Source organism: Solenopsis invicta, chromosome 1 (assembly GCF_016802725.1).
Source record: "Solenopsis invicta isolate M01_SB chromosome 1, UNIL_Sinv_3.0, whole genome shotgun sequence".
NCBI lineage: Eukaryota > Metazoa > Arthropoda > Insecta > Hymenoptera > Formicidae > Solenopsis > Solenopsis invicta.
Window position 1 is genome coordinate 23908700 of NC_052664.1, and position 21036 is coordinate 23929735.

At 32.5% G+C, this 21036-nt stretch overlaps 4 protein-coding genes and 1 non-coding gene across 12 annotated transcripts in view; 2 read left to right on the forward strand and 3 right to left on the reverse strand.

The window, feature by feature from the left end:
- The window catches only part of LOC105193284 (sodium-dependent dopamine transporter), a 30307-nt gene extending 29545 nt beyond the window's left edge, over positions 1–762 (reverse strand). For both annotated transcript variants that reach the window (XM_026131310.2, XM_011157681.3), the window contains exon 1: positions 27–762. The gene's annotated coding sequence lies outside the window, so the exon portion shown is untranslated. The remainder of the gene's footprint in view (positions 1–26) is intronic.
- Positions 763–3104: 2342 nt separating this feature from the next.
- On the forward strand, positions 3105–9439 carry LOC105193285 (small integral membrane protein 14). Its single transcript, XM_011157684.3, has 5 exons — positions 3105–3315; positions 6207–6309; positions 6983–7037; positions 7285–7430; positions 7828–9439. Exons 2-5 carry the CDS (start codon positions 6238–6240, stop codon positions 7870–7872), a joined length of 318 nt encoding a protein of 105 aa, XP_011155986.1. The 5' UTR covers positions 3105–3315; positions 6207–6237; the 3' UTR covers positions 7873–9439.
- Positions 9440–11422: 1983 nt separating this feature from the next.
- Positions 11423–16667, reverse strand: LOC105193286 (zinc finger CCHC domain-containing protein 8 homolog). The gene is made up of 7 exons (XM_011157685.3): positions 15741–16667; positions 14778–15036; positions 14278–14570; positions 13750–13963; positions 13468–13651; positions 13109–13266; positions 11423–13046 (listed from the first exon to the last, which is right to left on the reverse strand). Exons 1-7 carry the CDS (start codon positions 16043–16045, stop codon positions 12477–12479), a joined length of 1983 nt encoding a protein of 660 aa, XP_011155987.2. The 5' UTR covers positions 16046–16667; the 3' UTR covers positions 11423–12476.
- Positions 16668–16739: 72 nt separating this feature from the next.
- On the forward strand, positions 16740–19481 carry LOC105193313. Its single transcript, XR_005575375.1, has 3 exons — positions 16740–17410; positions 18090–18382; positions 18875–19481. It is a non-coding gene; the product is annotated as an MORN repeat-containing protein 3 (transcript).
- The window catches only part of LOC105193287 (calcium release-activated calcium channel protein 1), a 28764-nt gene continuing 26410 nt past the window's right edge, over positions 18683–21036 (reverse strand). For all 7 annotated transcript variants that reach the window (XM_039452589.1, XM_039452575.1, XM_011157686.3 and 4 more), the window contains one exon: positions 18683–20842. In XM_039452589.1, the coding sequence (XP_039308523.1) occupies positions 20315–20842 (528 nt within the window). In that variant the 3' untranslated portion in view covers positions 18683–20314. The remainder of the gene's footprint in view (positions 20843–21036) is intronic.

Consider the following 21036-nt stretch of genomic DNA (forward strand, 5'->3'; position numbering starts at 1 on the left):
CGCGAGAGAGATCCGCGTGTACTTACCGAGTGTCGCGCCGAAGACGACTAACGAGCGACGGCGTCGCCGTGAATGTTGCAGCTCGGCGAGACACCGCGACACTGACCGCGCGGCTCCTCGGTCCACGGCAGGACTCCCACGACGAAGACTCGCCACAGGGTCAGAAGTAGCTCGAAACTGGTATCCGTCAGACCCATGCCCGATTAGCGCGTCGTCGTACTTTCTTGCCTTTCTGTCCCTCCGCCGTCACCGACTCACCCCTGCGTTCTTTCGCGCCGAATTCTAAAGAGATGATCTTGCTCTTTCCGCGCGGACGTTACGTAGATGAGACGAGGCGATTACTGCGGAAGAATGCGCGTTCGAATCCCAGGCAGTTCGCACGAGCCACTCGCGTTGCTCTACTCGCGATAGTTCTCGCGCATTTCGAAAGCGATCGACGGTGAGGTACAACGGAAGGGGAGAAGCAAGGTCGCGAAAGGACGCGTTTAGAGGCGGACCGTGAGCTCCGAGACGCCCTCCGAACAAGCGGCATGCATTTCCGCCACGAGTTACTTCCGGCGGAAGAGGTGCTTACCCTGCTCGGAAAGAAAATTCGTGTCCCGTTCTTCTACGAAATCAATCGAACTGAGGTGGAATTAAGGAAGGGAAAAAGAATAGGAGAGAGGAGATGGAGATGCAAAACGGGAAAATGTGGTGGTATTACTTCCGGCACAAACAGGGGAACCTCGTCGTAAAGGATCGAAAGAGCGAGTGGCGAATTTTAGCGCCCGTCAATACGTATATACGCGCCGTAGTCACGTGGTGTCGCAACCGCGACCAATCACTACACGCGCGCACGTGCTGTTGCCCGATGGGAAATTCTACGTACGATATTGATAAGAAGTCATCTTTTTTTTTTTTAAAAAAAGAAGTCATGAAAAATATGTGTTGTAATACATACATTCATATATACTACATATATGCAATTAATATATACAAATATAATTAATATATGTTACTGAAGTTATATTATTATGATTTATAATTATAATTATTATTAATAAAATTAAAATAAACTTATATAAAGATATTATGATATACATAAAAGAATATTTTATTCGTAATCTTATTGTTTGCATTTATTTATTTTTTAAATAACGTTATAAAAAAATTGCATTAACTGAGAATGAGATATTCAAAACTACACAGAAAAAAATTAGTATTAAATCAACAATTCATTGTTTTGTATATAGGTAAGAATATAAAATCTTCTTGGAAAAATTTATAATTTTAAACAGACATAATTTGTTTACATGAAGAAAATTTTTCTGTTTATGTAAACAAATTATGTCTGTTTAAGATTATAAAATCTTCCAAGATTTTATATTCTTGTTTATACATACATGAAACAATGAATTATTGATTTGACACTAAATTTTTTTCTGTGTATGTATATAAAATTTTTAAATTTACACACAAGTAAGATTTTTATATAACCAATAATAATTTGAATCTCATGCATATTCAAGTGAAATATTAAATCGAGATATTACGTTTTTTAGAAGACATACTGTAAAGGAAGAAGAAAAATTATAAAAGGCAATATTAACATGTTTTTATTTTTTGCATACACATCTTGCCTTTAATGAAATAGATATATCAACAGTTCTACGACATTTAACGCTTAGAATCATGTATAGTTATATCTTTTCAGTAACGCTGACCTTTTTAGATCTTTTTAGTAATGCTGTAAACATATGCATGCGCGCGCGCGCACGCAAGTAATCGTTATAAAAATGTTGGGAATTTGATTGGAATTTCCAATTAGCGGATTTCAAAATATGGAATTTATTCTCGTGCGACAAAATAAACAAGGGGTTTTCCCTACTACGATGTAAAAGTTCAAGAAAAATATTAAAAAGTACAAATGTTTTAAGATATAATTTTTTTCTTGAACAGAAATTTGTGCTAATTTTCCATTATCGTATACATAAACATTCTATATCTTTTATTAGTGCATGTAAAATAATGTTAAACTGCCAGAAGAAAAATTCATATACTAATAGTGACATTTATTATTTTTACCACTGTATTATCAATTTCCAATCAACTTTATTGTGATTGCTAAAAATGACTCTTTAATTGCTATTAATTTTTTATCCTATCCATCAATCTTTACGATTATTAATTTGCTTCTCTTGCAACTGATTAAAGATTCATTTAATTATCAATCTTAATAAACTTACGTGAAATCAAATATTTCTTTATAATAAGTACATAATTATAAAATGTAAAATAGTTAGTAAAAAAAAGAACACGTTAATTTTTTTGAGACTTCTTTAAATTGATTAGTTTCTTCAAAGGTTTAATAAATTATTTCTTTATTATACATACATACATACATTATACAATATAAACTATTTTGAATAACAAAAAGTAACGTTCACAGCATTGTTGACCTGCAAAACATACATCATATGTATAATTGTATGTACATGTTTTGACAAAGTAACAAGACAAATTATCGACATCTGATTCAAGCAGCCACAGTACCACTTTTAACAAAATGGCAAGTGTCAAGAGTCCTGGCCAGAGGTTTCAAGCAGTATATCTTTAAAGATACGAATTAAAAATTCGCATATGTGAGCTGCGTGGGATCGAACTCGCGACTCGATACTATGAATCCGACGCACTACACACAGAGCTACCCTACAATCCAATTGTACATGTTTTATAAATTATTCATGCTAGCAGAAAATAATCAAATTCTTAAAAAAAAGACATTCTTTTTACGAAGAAAGGTGAGATTTTTTAAGTGATGTAGTTCAAAGGCTCCAAGAATTGTATTATTAAATATATAATTGCGTTTTATAAGTAATTTTCCATGTCAAAGAAGGGAATCGAACTTTATTTTTAAAAATTGTTTTAAAGAAAAAAAATGAAGAAAAAGGAGCCTTTCTCTTTTCTTTACGACACGAGAAGGACGAAATTTCCAGACGAACGCGTAATTTTTCTAAATAATTTAAAGATTTTTAAATAAACCTAAAAAGATCAATTGCCTTCAAACGCGGATTTGAAATTATCGCGCCGTCCGCATTGATTGGTCGGCCGCGCGCCAATCCCGCGCGTTTACGAATGCACGGCTGCGAACACACTCCATACTCTGTACACGCACAACACGACCGAAGGCGACAGCGACGAGGAAGACGGATTGTGATAGTTGGAACAGACTGTCGCGTATAAGTCGTCCGAGTCGCTCGAAGCTGTCGAGTTGCGTCTTCGTGTCACGCAGTCGTAATCCGTCTGTCCATTCCCGTTTCTCTCAACTCCGACGCGGTGAGTACATCCATCTTTCGACGGGCGCTACCGCCCTCCTCTGACCGACGGATTCATTGTCGATCGTGCATCTGGGTCGCGTCTTTCGTTCTTTTTTTTTTCTTTTTTATTCTCTTTCCCCTATTTTCTTTTCGCGCGTGCGACGATAGTAGGGTCAACACGGTAAGATGTTTGTCATCCCACAACTTCCCGTTCGATGACACTTTTGTGCCATCCATCGCTCGCGCGCGCAAGGTGCATTGTCGTGTCACCATACGGAGGCGGGTTTGGTTGATCTCTCGTTTCCTCTCGCGAATCGACGCAGAGATCGTTCGCTCTCTCTCTCTCTCTCTCTCTCTCCCTCTCTCTTGCGCCCGCGCGCGCGCGCACGCACGGAGAAAACAGCCGCGTGGAAAATCTCGACTGTAACCCTCTCCTTTTCCCCTCCAACGCGTTGTCTCTCTCCGGTGCGTGCGAAGTCGAGAAAAATCTCGATTCTCGGAGCGCTCGCTCGATTTACAGGCGGAAATTTCGTTACGGCGGCCGCGTTGCGTAAATGGGGTTCAGAGAATCCCCGTCCTGACGATGCGCGAGTAACGGCAATCTGAATTTCTGTACTTTGCATTGTGATTAAACGGAATTATCATTAACCAGTGTCTTGCGCGTTTAGCGAACCTCAATTGACCTTCCGCGGAATCGGGAATTCAGTTTTTTTTTTACAGGTCTATTAATGTGCTGGAAAAGTTGATATTACGTGTCTATCAGTAGTTGCTACGTCGCTATCAGTTCGCGTATTGTAAATACCGATATTTACGAGTCATATATACTACATACATTTTCTTGATACTTCTGCTATTTGAAACTTCCGCTTGTGAACATTCTATATTTTCAAAATAGTAAAAATTTGTATGTCTTTATAACAGCAATATTCTATCCTACATCATTTTTTCTTTAATAAACTATATTTATATTATAAATTAAAAATGAAGTAAAGTAAGATTTTATTTATAACAAATAAATAAATTACAATAATTAAAACTACAGAATGTTTGAAAGTGGGGGGGGGGGGAGGATTGCCTACACGCGTGATATGCAATGTCCTTGAAATTGTGAAAATCGATGCAAAAACATATCTTGTTATTGCGTGTTTAAACTCGGTCGTAATATCTTAATGTTTAAAGATATTCACAATATGATCAAATAAATTTTATTTATTTGGGACAAGTTGAAACGAATGAACGTTTCACTCTTATTTTCCACGCGAGATTGTCGTTTCAAATAAATCGTTGACACGTTGACAGCTAAGCTGCAGTGAGAAAAAGATACTTCAAAATTGATTTGTAGAATATGAATTTATTCCACTGAAATATGAATCTTTATTTAAACACGGCAAAATAAAATTTTATTTTTAATAAATAAATCATTTTTTTTTTTAATGAGATATATTTCACATAAATGTATTGGATTAGAACAAAAATTCATAGTATTTTTTTTAAGTAAAATTCAAAGATAATGTTTAGATATTTGCAGATTTATTTATTCATATATGTGCCACTACGAACTTTTGCTCCAATTCAATATTATATTTCATCGTCACAATCAAATTTTTTTACAACTAATAAATATGAAAGAAAATGCCACAAATATTTCTTGCTAATAGTTCGATTTTTTTTCTCAGTGGAATTTTGACATTAAACTTTGGCTGTGGTTTACTTAACGGATTTCAAATCGTTCAATTTATCAATCGAAATAAAAAATTCTACGAATTGACTAATCCAAAGAATGCTTCGAAGCATTTGTAGCACCAAGTTAAATCATTCTAATGTTTATTTTCACCAATCGTAGATTTTAACTTTGATTTCAGTTTAACTTTTCATCTCGTTCTAATTTTAGAACTAAAAAAAGTAAAAAGTTAAATCAAGATCAAAGTTAATCTGCGAAAATGGATATTAATCGAGTAAAAATTTGTGGTCCACAAATAGATGATGAGGTCCTTGTAGAAATTTGCATCATCCTGATATGGCAGTCGAAATGTTAAATAAATAAACATATAAGTCGTCAAACAAACAAGCATGTTTCTGATCGAAAAGAAAGCGATGCGATATCCAGGTTATTACAAGAAGCTTTCCAAATTTTTCGTAAAATGTAATGCTCTAGTTCGCTATAATACAATAAATGCTATAGTACAATAAATCGCTATAGTACAATAAATCGTGTACAATAAATGATACTCCAAGTCCGAGTCTTTGGTTACATTGATAATTCATATAGCGCAAGTGTGCAACATTTTATGAGACATTTTTAATGTACAACCACGCTCGCTATATCACTAAACTAGATAAGAAGTCTGCTACTTCCTCCCCTCGTCCGCGCAATTACGAATAATTGTCCGCCTTATGTACCGGACGTCCTTGAAATTGTAAGAATTGAGAGAGCAATAGTTTTCATTTTCAATCGTATTTTTTTTTCAGCAAATGCAAAAATATATCTTGTCATTTCGAGTCTGAACTTTCACGATAATTCAATGTTAGATATGTAATAAAATCAATCAACTAACAATAATTATTTGCACCGTTTGTTAGTGTTTTATACTACAATTATACTTGTATAATTCTTCGATATTTCGCATTAAATTACTTCGCGTGATCGTGCGTATCGAATGTATAAAAAAAATTGCTGAAAAGTTTATTGGTTTCTTGCGTCTCCTTTTTTTACGACATCAATTATATTGCGCCGTGTTTATAAAAGTAACCGTAACATCAAGTAAAAAAGAAATCGCGAATTATCGGTGACAAGAAAAAAAAAAGAGTCCGCCACGACAGAGAAACGTGCGTTGTGGTTTCGTGGCGAGAAAGAAACGTTGATGTATCTAATAAGCGCGGTAATCAAGACAATTTCTTGATTGTGTGCAGCGGCAGATTCTGCGGTGTCCCACCTACCACGATGAGCGACGAAGGATTCGACCCGTGCGAGTGCATATGGAATTACATGTCCGTGCAACATCTGCTTTCTATCGTAAGTAATACGGGAGAAAATGAGACGCGTGAGTTCGTCAGATTGATGTCGCGATAAAACCGCGGTCAGATAATGGGCGGTGACGAAGGACAGCTGTGGCTGGCTTTTTATTCGCGAGCGTTTAGGTCTCTTTAGGCAGCACAATAAACGAGGTTTCCCCATCTTCGACGACCTGTAACGCAATGACCTCTTCTGTTTAGCTGGCAGAAATTTGTTGCGCCACGCGGTTACGTAAAAATGTTTCAATTACGTAAGTTGATTGCCGATGCATGATACATTACAATCAAATACGAGGACTTACAATTATTCGAAGAAATTCGAGTGCAAAAAGGAAGATTTATTCGCCGGATAAGTTCGTTGAATATGCATTCTTTTTTCTGCAGTAAATAATTCATGTTAAGATGTAGAAAAAGTACATAAAGTGTGAACGTAGCTTTAACGAGACGCATAAATGTTTTAGTATCTATGTATGTATGAAAATACGTGTACACACATTCACTCGAGAATTAAATCAATTCTTAATGACAATATACAATTATTATACGTAATTTTCTTCACATATATTTATTGCACTTATATCTTCACATATATTTATCGACATCTTCAAATACTTAGTTACTTTTCTCATTGCGCGTATTTTGCAAATAAAAAATAAATTGTATTACTGTTTCAGTTACGACAATCGCAAAATTATTGTTCGGATACCGAGTGCTTCAGCGTGTCGAGACGTATGTATTCACCTTACTGCCAGATGTGTTCTAATTACAATAGATGTATTAATTGTGTTCTTCATTAAATGATATTCTCTAATATTACCAATCATAAATCAAATTCAATTTTAATTTAATTAATCCGTGATTTTTTATAGAATTGAAAACAAACAAAAGTTTATAAATTTAAGATACACAAGAATTAAATAATACTAAATTATAATTAAAAATAATAAACAAAAAAAAACGAATATTTCTATTCTAGTTCCTGGACCGCAGACGAACATTCGGGAACCTTCAGATTTCCTCTTCACTTGCTTAATTATTGGCTTTATCATTCTCATGTACGCATTTAGACCGAGAGCTTTCCGACAAACGACCAGGAACGTTATCAAGAGCAACAACGAGCCTGTGAGGATGATAATTGTATATTATCGATTAGAAATGTGTGAATCAATTTTTAAAAAATCAAATCTATTTAAATCTGATAAAATTGTTGAAACGTAACTTTTAATTAATAACATAACATATAAATTATTATTTTGAATTTTAATAATAAGACAAATAGATAATAAGAAAAGATTTCTATGTAAGAAAAATAATATGATAGAAAGTCACTATAAATATATGATTTTATAAGATTATCAAAGCGCGATTCAAAATTCTTAGATTTGTCATTTTTGAATAGTTTGAATTCATGCTGTAGAGATTCTAATCGGATCAAATCTTACCTGATTTGATTGGATTTAATTGATCGCACTTCTCTATTACGGATAAAAGGCATACTTCGATCATGATTTATTTGCAGGATTCACACGGAGATGGCCCGCCTTCGCCACCAACGATGAGTTAAATAGCACAACATTGTCAGGAATCTTGTTATTCGAGATTTTATATATCAGGATCTGTCTAACAGAAATAGGAGAAGTTATGGTACATAGATACAATGTTAATAAACATAATTAATATACGTGTTAGCGGAATATATCGGTTTGCTTTTGGAGACGTAACTTATACATTGATCTAATCGTAATTTTATGCGATATAACACGCGTATGCATTTTCTTTCTTTTTAAAAACTCTTATAATCAGAGTGCCTAGACTACGTGTATGAGCATATATTTTTATCACGACTTTCCGAAAGATAGCAATAAAGTCAACGATTACATCACATGAGATTTCTAACGTTCTGACGTGTTTGTTTCTCGAAACAGCGGATAACGGCGAATTGTTATTAATAAAGTGACAGAACGCGCTCGCACGCGATAATAAGACTGTATTGTACATGTGAATATAATTTAAAACCTCTACTATAAAAGAGAGCGACAAAAAATGAAGTACCTGCACGACCGGATAGTCACTTAATAAAATTATTTGCTTGGTATTTATATTCAAAAATTTATAATATTCTCATCTATTCAGAATTATAAAAAAAGCTTTATTACATAAAAAATTTTCCACATACGATTGAATATATTATCTGCTGTATATAATACAACGATAATAAATTATTGTATAAGATTTGAGAAATTCGGATCTTGTGTGATTTGTCAACAAACAGTATTTATGTAACAGTATTTTTCTGTAACGCGATTATAAAAAAGATGGAAGTGCATCTATCTTTTTTTCGGTGGAATAAAATTTATATTTAAATATTAAATTTCGTTATCCAAAATAAAAAAAGAAAAGAATGTTTATAGCTTTATAATATATTTCGATACATATGTACCATTCAAACAAAGTGGAGATATCATGTTACACATCGGATGTTTTACACAAATTAGAAGTTACAGATTTGAAGGTATTATAATTATATACAAATAACGATTATTAGTATTACACAATTTTCCTGTAATGGATATGGTCTATGGATAGAATGTTTTTATACTAATAACAATGTTTAATGTTGTACATTCCCCATATTTTCGATAAATAAAACTGATTCTCCGCATTGCATAAAATGGCTCTTTAATAAATAGTATGTCTCAAAATAAGATTTTTTTATAGAAAATAATATGGGATATATAATATGTTTATATAAATTCGTTTCGTATCACTCAATTCTTGCAATTGGTTATATATATTTTTATTACAAAATAATTTTATTTTAAATAAAAATGCTATAATTACATATAATTATATTTGTACAATGTTGGTATATTCGATATCCAGTTTGGCTATTTACGCATAATTTTATTTATCATAATTCGAAAATTCCATGTACATTCTGAATAAAATAGAAAATTGTATATCAGAAAATTAAAGTGCTTATTTTTATAAAAAATGCTGATATTTATTGAAATAATCTCAAATAGCTATCGTTTGCTAATAAAGAAAATAGAATAACAAATTTCTTGTATTATGACATCTCTACAGAAACTGATAACTTGAGCGAATAAAAATTAAATAGTGGCTTGAAATTTAAAATTTAGATGTTAAACTCCTGAATTTTTTAGCATGCTACGATTAAAATTTAATGCCTAATGATCTGCATTTTATATTATTTTATATTTTTTAAATCTTTATTGTTTCAAATTCTTTATATGGATATAAATTTATATAAAAGAATTTGAATATACATGTGAAAATATTTATATAAATCACAGTTGAATATTTTTTTCGTATCCCCTCAACATGTGCAAAATTATATTGCACAACTAGAGCTTTTCTTACATCCAATTCATATCAAGTGCATATATAGATTTGAATTATAAGATATAAAAGTAAAATAAACATTACAGTTACATTTAACAATAACTGATGAAAACCTTGTATCTACGTTTTGTACTTTTAGAAGATGACAGTAATTTATATGATTTCTAGTATTATATATGTATATTTACATATATAAAATACTTTTTATATTATACAAGGTATTTCATAAAGAATGTAACAACGCTTAAGAGTAAACTCTCGAACCACACATTATCTAAATTAGCAACAGATCATTTATATGTTCAGGAAAATCTTAACAGTATTGTATATGCTAATAAATCTGAAATCTACGCACAAGATTTCGCTAACATAACAATGTTAGCGAAGTATTCACTGTACTCAAAGAGTGTACTTTTTGCCAGAATATTTAAACATTTTTTTTTTATTCATATATACACAATACTGGACTATTTGCGCTCATAAATTATTTAAAAGTTCTTAATCTTTTGAACATTAAAGTCCAGAATGCTACTCTGAGATATAAATGCTTTACAGAATGTACTACATTTGTAATAGACAGCAAAAGTATTTAGACCACAGAATGTTTTACATTTGTTCTGATGCAAAATATCATTTTCTTTTTTTCTCGAGCTACAAAAATCAAGTTGATGTGATGGCAGATATTATGTATATATAAAAGTTAACTTTACAACGTGCTTTAAAACCTAATAAAGTTCTTAAAAATTAAAACAAATATTTTCTGAATAAGAACAATCGCACGATAATTCAGTTCCTCAAGTATCATGTTTAATTGTAGAATGCATTAAACAATTTCTTTCAAAAGAATTAAAATTTTCTAGAATATGTATAACTGGTTTGTATGATATATTCTCATAAATGTATGTGATTCTTTTATAGTACCAGCCTAAATCTGATCAATCAAATCATATAATTTTGTAGAGTCTAGATATTTCCTTCTGCAACAGATGTTCTCTGATTTACTACTATAAATGGCATGATATTAGTTGTTGCCACATCAATAATAATAATTTGAGGCCGACCATATTGTGATGAGTTTGTTAACATTAAACATGTACCTATAATATATACTTCTTAAACTAATTGGCGCACCCTTCAGATGAATCTAAAATCACTTCTATGTGTGAACATGTAGACTCCGGAAATCATTTTGGGACGAAAAATATCCTTATAAAATGTTGAAACGTAATAATTTTTAAATGAGAAAGATTAAAGTTGGCAAATCAAACAATCCGAAATTCGTGCACTCAAGTATGGCACATCACATAATAAAGATGCAAAATCAGTGAAATAAAAATTACATTTAAGAACACTCTTACTAATGTATGATATGCTTTAGCGCGTATATTTTGGACAGTTTAAATTAGCAACTTTAAACACTTCTCATTTTAAAAGTATTATAATCTCGACATTTTGATATATGGATTTTGTCTCAAAATAATCTTCGAAATCTATCCTTAAACGTTGTTACAATCTTTCTATGGAGACACATTATACATATATATAGTCTAATTTACTCTATGTATACATTATATAATTATATACATGTATATACAACTTCTATAGTAAATTGCATGACTTATGCTTAAATAATGAATTATGCATTTGGAAAAATCACACATAAATAAAAAATATGCAATAAATGCATAACAAGTTATGAATTCGTAATAAATTGTGAAAGCATTTTTTAAACTAATTAAAATTCTGTCAAATATTCTATGTTCAATATAAAAATTTGTGTACGGTACATTTTAATTTTTGTTTTAAAAAAATTAGGTATATTATTATATTTTTATAAATGAATGTGATATTGAAAATATAGCAGACTAAAATGTATAAGTAGAAGCCAAAAAATGTATTAAATTGAAGTTTTAAAATGCTGATTCTTTTTATATCATTTTATTAATTATAATGTATATGATCAAAGATCTTGTAACGCAGGCCGCACAAGCAGAGAAAGTTGACATCTCCTCTTTGATCTTAAGCAGTAAAATTGAATAGGCAAATACAGATTTGTCATTACATTATAAAAATATTATTTTATAATGCAATTTTCACATTAAATTTTCTTTCGTTTAAAATCACATTAAATCTTAAAAATTTAGAGAGAAAAAAAATAGAAAAAGATATCAAGAGGTAACAAAAAATAGTCTTACAGTTAAAAAAAAATTTGTTCTTTGAGGAAATATACATGTTTTCTAAAGAAAAAAATCATTTTAAAACATTACCTGATAATTCAAATCTCAAAAATAATTTTAAGAATTATAACTTTTATGTTATAATTCAGAATATGAAAAATGTGATAAAGAGAAAAACAGCATTTTGATTATAACCAAATGCAACTTGTCTTAGCAGAAAAATCTGACTTCAAAGAAATCTGACAAATTAGTGCTTTATAATCACTATAAAGAAGGATTCTACAGAAGATATAATACGAAAAAATAAAATGGGAGATAGAATACGGAAGAAAATCCGATCGTATTAATCATGAATTTTGATTTAACTAGTAATAAAGTGTGATTTAAACCTGCAAATGTGTTTGAGATCTTTACACAATATACATGTTTGTGAACATGTTAAGCATATATTCATACAGATACTCAAAAATTTCTATTTACAATATTATCGTCTTTATAAATATCTTTTTTCAGATTAAATTAGAAGAAAAAAAAGAATTTTCAGTGTCTTATTTTTGAACAATTTAATTGTTTCATTTTTGTTTCACCTAAATGTTCTGTACTTTTATATCAGGCTATAAAAAATCTATTCCTGTTGGTGTAATCTTGCCATAGTGCTTCTAACTTTTTGCAAGACTCCCGTCATTTGTTCATATTTGCCTGTTGAATCAGGCAAATTTTCAAAATTGATAACATCGCAAATGTCTTTAGAAAACTTTTCAGACGACGGTAATTTACTATATGGAGAAGTACTGGGCAATATTGGTGTACCTAAATGTACCGACTTGACAGAAGCTTGATTTGTATCTGAAGATCTCTGTGGAGTAGAATGAGTTGGAGTAATATTGAGGCATTTATCAGAAGCTGACATATCCAATGAAATCGTAGTATTGAGATCATTTTTAATTGATGTATCAGGACACTGTATATTCGATTTCACGGAATCTTGACTTGATGATCTTCTCGAAGTAGAAGGTGTAATCGTTACACTGGAAAATGGCGTTTCTGATACACATAAAGTATTCGAATCATTTTTTATCAATATGGAATTAGAATTAGACTGCGAATTGGCCTCTTCAATTTCCATAAGTAATACTTTCTTTGTTCTTTCTAATTCAGACAAAGATGGCGAATTTAGGCTCGAAGTAGCGTCGTCCTAAAAAAAAATATAACCTTTGTAAACCGCTTGAAAGTATTAAGAATCCTTTAAAAACATACCGCAGAATCAGAGGAAGGCAATTCTTGCGACTGCGAGTCTGAATCATCCGTTACTGATTGAGGTAACTCTTCCGGTGGTGCTGGTGGCACTTGCACCGATTCTTTGGGTAATGGTGGTACAAAATGTCCATTAATGGACACATTCTCCACAACATTTTCTGTTGTAATAAAATAAAAAGAAATTACCTTTTATTTTCGTAAAAAGAGAATAGAAAAAAATATATAAAAGTCATTAATAAGAATTTAATGTTGAGGCAATTCTAATTTTTTATGGCAATTATACTTTTAATAAAATAGGATCACATTAATAATGGTAATGCTATTTATTCAGTTTTAATAATTATGATTAATAATTATACCTCCTAGATCTTCTACTTCCATGTCACTAATTAGTTCTGGTTTATATACATCATTTACTGGGGGAGGTAATTTTAGTTTTTTCCGTTTGTAACCATCGTCTGCTTCTTTACCTTGCAAGTGCAATAACATTATTTGTTTACTTTGCATGGATTGCATCGGTGGTACTCTATACTTGTGACTATCCTGTAATTAGCAGATTTTAATATTTACGATTTTCAGTAAAGAACACTAATACAAGATATCACATATCAATAGTGGTTATTTTACTAAATATTTCTTACATCTATAGTACCAGGAGGAGGGAGCACATTAAAACCAGGGAAGTCATATATTCTTTTTATGTCGAATCGATCCTTATCTACTTCTGTAATGATTTCGCCTTCTTCTTCATTTACATCTCTTTCCGCTATTCCATCAGAATTGAACAGCGATAAACCAGAATGTTGTAAACGTGCTTCTTCTAACCACCCTGGAGGGTAGCCAAGTAATCTCATTCTAAGAAAAAACGTTTTGGCACGTAGAATGAATGAAATGAATCTTATTGGCCCATTAAATTGTGAATTATAAATCTTTCCTTTTTTTGATTCTAATTTAATGTTTAATTTCTTGTAAACACACTTGCATTTGTAACAATAAGATCTCGAAACTTTATCACCAACTTAATTATTCAACATACTATAGATAGAATAGCAAGCCTGATATTAAAATTTTCAGAAATGTGATAATAAAGATACTGATAATAAAAATAAATACATCGATTAAGCAATACAAAGGATAATTTCTCTAAAATCGTATAAATTATGTAATACCTATATATGTGCATAGGTAGTTGATTCTCTTTCAATCCAAGAGCCTTTCGTAATTTTGGACTTAACTGACCAGGAACCATATGACCAAATCTTTGATCTTCACTCATGTGATATCGAACTCCTGCACTGTTCTTCATAGCATACTCTTTACGATTTTTGTTGATATTGCTTTGATTCTTAGGCTCCGGGCAATCTCGCAAAGTATGATTCCCATTACAATTAAAGCAACTTAATCTTGGCACAAATTCTTTGGATGTCTTGTTCGAATTCTCCTCAAATGCATTTTCATATTTCTAAGGTAAAACAATATTATTTAAAATAAAATAAACGTATAAAACAGAATAGCATCTACTTCTATTAAAGTAAAGTAAGATATATTAAAGAGTATTACAATATTCCTCAATTGAAGTATGACATATTGACAATTGTAGAAATATTTAAATATGATAATAAAAAAAAATTAGCTAAGAGATAGATGTATAAAAGAAAGATGTCATTACCTGTCCATATGTTGGGATATCCAAATCATTCTTTATATTCGGTTCTTTATCAATTGTAAATAGAAAATTATTTGTACCATCATATTGTTCACTATCGTTCAAAGCATCCTCATTTTCTATATGTATTTCTCCATCTTCGAAATCAGCTTTATCATCCCAAACTTCCAAAATCAGACTTGACTTATTTGTATCTTTCTTATGGTGGGATTTAGATTGTATTAAAGTATACAAAAAATCATTTATTTGTTGTCGATACCGTCTGCAAATATTAGAAATTCCAAAATTCATAATGAATTTAGTATGAATATAATTTTATACTCAAACATTTAATGATTAACAATAGAATTTTTATTTAATATACACTTATTTCTACTATTTAAACATTACATACATAGATAAAAAAAAGAGAAAAATAGATTGTTTAATTCTTATTACAACAAGAGTCATAGAAAATTTCAACAAAAATATCGTTATAAATTTTATAAAAAATTATAACCTCATTTTGATTACTTTGATAATTTTAATATTAATGTAAAAATTAAATCATTTCATTTACATGTTTAATATTTAAAGTGTAAATTAAATAAATTATATTCATTGTACTTATTGTTGCATCAATATATATATTTTTTTCTCGAAACAAAGAGTGCTTGTTTACAACAAAACAATACATATTTTTATACATAAAAATTAAATGTTTAATTTAATATTTAATGGACGATTTAAATAAATTAATTTTATTGCATCGGTGTTTTCTATGTATCAATATATGCACGTAATTAGAACACAATCCGCATACGCGGATATTTCTTTCCCTCTAAATATAGTTTATTTAAAATAAAACTATTTGCATTCGTACACGTCGAACACGTTATCACGCCGTTAATGATCATTCCCGTAAAACCAGCTGGAGCAAATTCCCGCGCGCGAGATGTAAACAAAACGCTCAAACATACAACATACCTCGAGACACTCTCGTCGCGAAACATAACCTTAAAGGCGGGCTGCGAAATGACATTGTCCGTACGAGAGGAAGGCGAATCTTTCCCCGAGTGGATCACTTCGAGTGTCTCGACAGCGTCCGGAGATGGGACGCTACCGATATCTTTCCTACTGTAGACCGGAGTTTCATCGCTGACGGAGGAGGTACCCTCGCAACTGATGTCCACTAGTTCGATCTCTGCCTCCGAGTCCTCGATCGTGATCGACTGGTCCAAAGGTATGGTCGTGTCCATACTCACGTCCACCACGCGGACATCACTGTTCATTGTAAATGCCCAAGACAGCAAAGTTCCAAAATTTTCGCGCTCGATTCGTTTTTTGGGACAAAATGAGACGCGATCATCGACATCAACATTCAGCGCCAAACGTACACGAATTTCCGTCGCGTGTGCATCTGTGTAGCAACGTCCGTGTGTTGACAGTGCAATACAAATAACAAGTTCCGCGCATGCGTAATATCGCGGGCAACGTAAATGCTACTCTTAAAATCAGGATTACTTCGCTCAAATTTTGATCAATTTATTGAATTTAATGATTTATATAGAATTAGTAATTCTTTGTTGTTTACGAAATAGAAAAAAGTAATTTGAAAACATTAGAAAAATAATAAAATATGTGGATAGAAATTTGATGTAAGCACATTCTGCCAAGCAACTTAATTGGCGATTAACTTATCAAATATAATATCCAATATTTTATTACTGTGGACAAATAAATTTTTTTTATCCGATTGATGGAAAGATAAAATTAAAAACGATGAAAATTATACAGTTATAAATTTATCGGTTGAAATCACCGATCAAGTTAGTTTTTGATCTTTTCTCTTTTTTTTTTAAGAAGAGAAACATAGTATAAAATTTAACGAGTTTTAGAAATGTTTAAGCATGCTGAATATGAAAATGGAATCAAAATAAAAATTCAAGATAAAGATTGTAAAAAATAAAATATCCTCAAATTCTAATAAAAGTTTATATTGAAACGTTTTCAGGGACACAAAATATGTGTGGATTTAGCTTTATTTTTTTATACAAAAACAAAATTAAAAATAAATATTAAATTATTTTTATACAAATTAAAATTGAAAATATAACAAAATGTATTGATATGAAGCATAAAAAAAAATTTTAAATTTTCTGGCTAATCTACATATGTATAATCAATACCGCTATATTTCTCCATTATCAAAACACTTAGCTTCAAGAATCAGAGTACACCCATGTATCAGTCATTTACTTTGCACGATATGAATGCGATCGTTTTTCTTTATGCCGCATGCGGCGTGAATTACGCAATTTTACCTCGATCTTTGAAGATTGGCGAAGATCTTTGATGATTTTTGCGAAGTAAAACACCCAAACCGATCATTTCGCGATCGATCATTCATGAAATGGTAAATTTAGGCGTTTTCCTTCGTGAACATTCGGCGCAATGGTGTTCTTGAAACCACAGAGAGTTACATGGAGCAAACGACAAATAGAAGCTTGCAAACGAAATGGCTGGCGACACGCTATATACTCGCCCGAAACGAAACGTATTACTAGAGCGTATTATAAGGGTGAATGGAGAAACGATAAGAAAGAAGGCAAAGGCATAGGAGTCAACAGGTGTCATGAAAATTATGTTGTTTGAAAGTTCTTCGAATAGCCTCGAACTTGACTTGGGACAATAAATTCAATTTTGCTTAAATGTTTTTATATTACGAGCGAAACACATGTAAAAAATTATTATTTTTAATGTGATAACCGTGAGATCTTTTTCACATAAAAAGTATTATTTTTAGAATACAAATATACTTCTATTTTTAAAATATATACATCTTTCTACGAAAATATTAAGCAATATGCAAACAATAAAATTAAGCGTATTTACATTTTAATTACAATATCAATTAACATAAGAGATATAAAAAGAAATTAATGAGAAATATAAATTTGGTAATATTGATACATATTCTAAACATCAAGGGAACGGTTCTATTTGTAATTTTGCTATCATTAAGATTTTTTTTTTAAGATTGTTAAATATATACAATTATATAAGGAGCATAGAGCTTGCCTTGCGTATCGATTTAACATCATACCCAATCAGTAGGCAATGCTTTTTAAATATTTTTAAATATTTATTTTTTATTATAACGTTTTTTAAATATTTAAAAAGCATTATCTGCCGATTGGGTAATCCTAAAATCGAATATATATTATGTGTTATTATATATATAATTTCTCGTCACTCGCAAGATGATGTACACGTAATATTTTGCTCGCTGCCGATATTTCGTTCGCTGTTTCATTAAAAATTGTTCTTTCGCAGTCACGGTTGGATGTACGAAGGCGACTGGTATAACGATTTCAAACACGGCTACGGCGTCCTCAGTAAAATTACGGAGGACGGCGACGTGCGCAAAGTATATGCCGGTGACTGGACGAAGGGAAAGAAGCACGGATTCGGAAGTAATTGGTACAAAGACGGTAGCTACTATGAAGGCATGTTTCGGGAGAACAAGAGAAATGGTTACGGTCGGATTTGGTACAAATGCGGCAGTGGATATTACCAGGGCACATGGCTCAATGATCGTTATCACGGAGAAGGGATGCTGATTCAAGGTTACCGTTATTAATTAAAAAAAAAAGAGTAGACATATACAAAAAGTGTAGCATCAAGAATCTATATATTACTATTTTCAAAAGGAGTTAATATTGCCTAAAACAGATCAGATTTTGTTTATTAAATTTTGATATTATTAAATATTATTATTAATAATTAGCACAAAATCCAAATAAACAAAACCTGATCATTTTAGGCAACATTAATCCATTTAAAAAATAGTAATTTACAGATCCTTGATCTTACATTTACTGGCGGAATCTAGAATTTACAGCTTCGCAGAATCAGTTCGCTCGAAAGTGTTCGTCAATTTCTTTTTAATTACGCAGATATTACATAGAACAACAAATGATACATCTTCCTTAGCTTCAGTTTATTCATCTTGTTTGACGCTCGTGAAAATTATGAATCACGCCATCTCTCATTCAAGGCGCTTCCTACACTTATCTTAGAAATTTGCTTTATAAATATTTATCTTAAAATCCTCATAGAAAACGGTAATCTTTACGAGGGTCAGTTTACAAATGGCAAGAAGGAAGGTCAGGGTGTCTTCTACCACTTGGACAGACGTCAAGTGCAGGAGGGTCGTTGGGAGAATGACGTCTGCGTGCACAGCACGATAGAAAACGTCGACTACCGGCAGCCAGCTTTATATCCGATATTACATATTCCAAAGATAAATGGCCGAATAACGATACACTTATAAACATATTGCGTCATGCGTCTCGTTTACGTCTCTTCTTAGATCGATTTAGACATACATGTTTCACATTTTATCGGCTTTTCTCGCGTTCTCGCGGCCAACAGAAAATATAATGCGTACATGTAATTTTGTACGTACGACTTTTTATTTTCGGCAATCGCTCCCGCCAGCGCATTTCACGCGCCAAACAATATATACAAATAATATAATCGGACATATACGTTCCCAAGTTTCATCTACGATCGTTGAAATGTAATATTTCACGCGATGCGATATATGTTTGAAACGCGGCTCCTGATATATTTCGTTTCTTATTTATAATTTTTACGGAAGTACTTGAGAGTAATGTACTTGCGCGTTGAAGAACGATAAGGGAAATTGTTGTTATCGCAAATGTCTATTTAAGAAAGATATCGACTTTTGTGTGTTGGCGATGACAAATTTATATGGCAAAATGTGTATTGCACTTATTGTCGATACATGATATATCGTCACATTTAAGAAGTATAAAAGTCGCATTTTTTTTTAATAAGCACGTTTTTTCAAAAGATAAGTACATGACCAGTCGCAGCACCTCTTAATTATTCATGTTGTTATACTATTGCTTTTTGAGGTGCACATGATGACACGCGAGAGGGAGGTCTCATAATATCTTTATAAAATATTCTTCCTATGTTTTAAGTCGCAACGCGAATGAAGGAATGTGTGTTTTGTATCTACATATACAATGACGTTATCGAACTTTATTTTCTTCCTAAAGTCGACACGATGCTTCCGTATCGCGCGCATCGTGCAGAAGAGCAGAGTCTCATCGCACTTATACTATACTATTTTACATCACAGAGAACACGCGTATAAAAAAAGAAGAGGAAGATTTCTATCTATTGACCGAATCTTCGTAACATCTGTAGCGTATCCATCGACGTGTGCAAAAGAGCCGATCATCTCCCTGGGTGCAGGTTTGAGACCATTTAGTTATTGTTAAAATGACAACCAAATAGTCTCAAACCTGCTACCTGAGCTGTCGTTTTCTTACGCTCAAAAGACTTCCTGGCAGAATCTTTAGAGAAACGTCGCCGACAGCTCGCGTTGTCACAATAAAAAGATCTCTCTGTCTCTCTCTCTCTCTCTCTCTTTCGCCGCATTCCGCGGGGAGAGCGAGAATTCTTCTTGTCGCGCTCGATTCGCGAATCCAATCCCGGCGGCAGGAAAAACTGCGAGGACCGGTTCAAACGATATGCGTTACCGGGGTCGGCGAGATGTTCACGCCGTTCCTGCCCTCCACGTCCGTAGACTCGATCTGCTCTTTGAGTAATTCGAGTTCCCGTATGCCGGACACCGTGACCTCATACTTATGTGCGACTAAACTCCGATAGAAATGTATCGCGAACGCGAGGAAAATTATCAGCACCGGTATCAGTACTACGCAAGCCGACCAAGCGGCGACCTTTGAAAAGTCATAGAACTTCACCCAGCAGAGTATCGCGATCTCCAATAAGAACAGAAGAAGACCCAGCAACGTGGAGAAGGCCCACGCGATCTCAATGTACCAATGTAGACGCTCGTGTGGCGATTCGTGCACGAGGCTTATGCTGTGCAAATTGCAGACGGCTTCGATGTTCGGCAATATACAAGTGGATATCATCAGCGCCAGCATGTGCACGGCTACGAGCAAGGTCGTGCACACGGCGAAAGCGATCAGCATTTCTTGTGGAACTTTTGTTTTGGTATCCAGTTGTACCTCCACCATGGCGACCTATAGACAATGATAGATTCCTCGGAAATTATATCTTAACGTATTTGTCATCTGCATATCACGCAGACTATTATCAACAACCGCTTAAGGTTGTTTGTGCTTAAGGATTTCATTAAAGACGCATTCAGATTCCGCGAACTCGCCGCATGATATCGAGAAAAGGAATACACTTTATTAAAAAATATGATACGAAA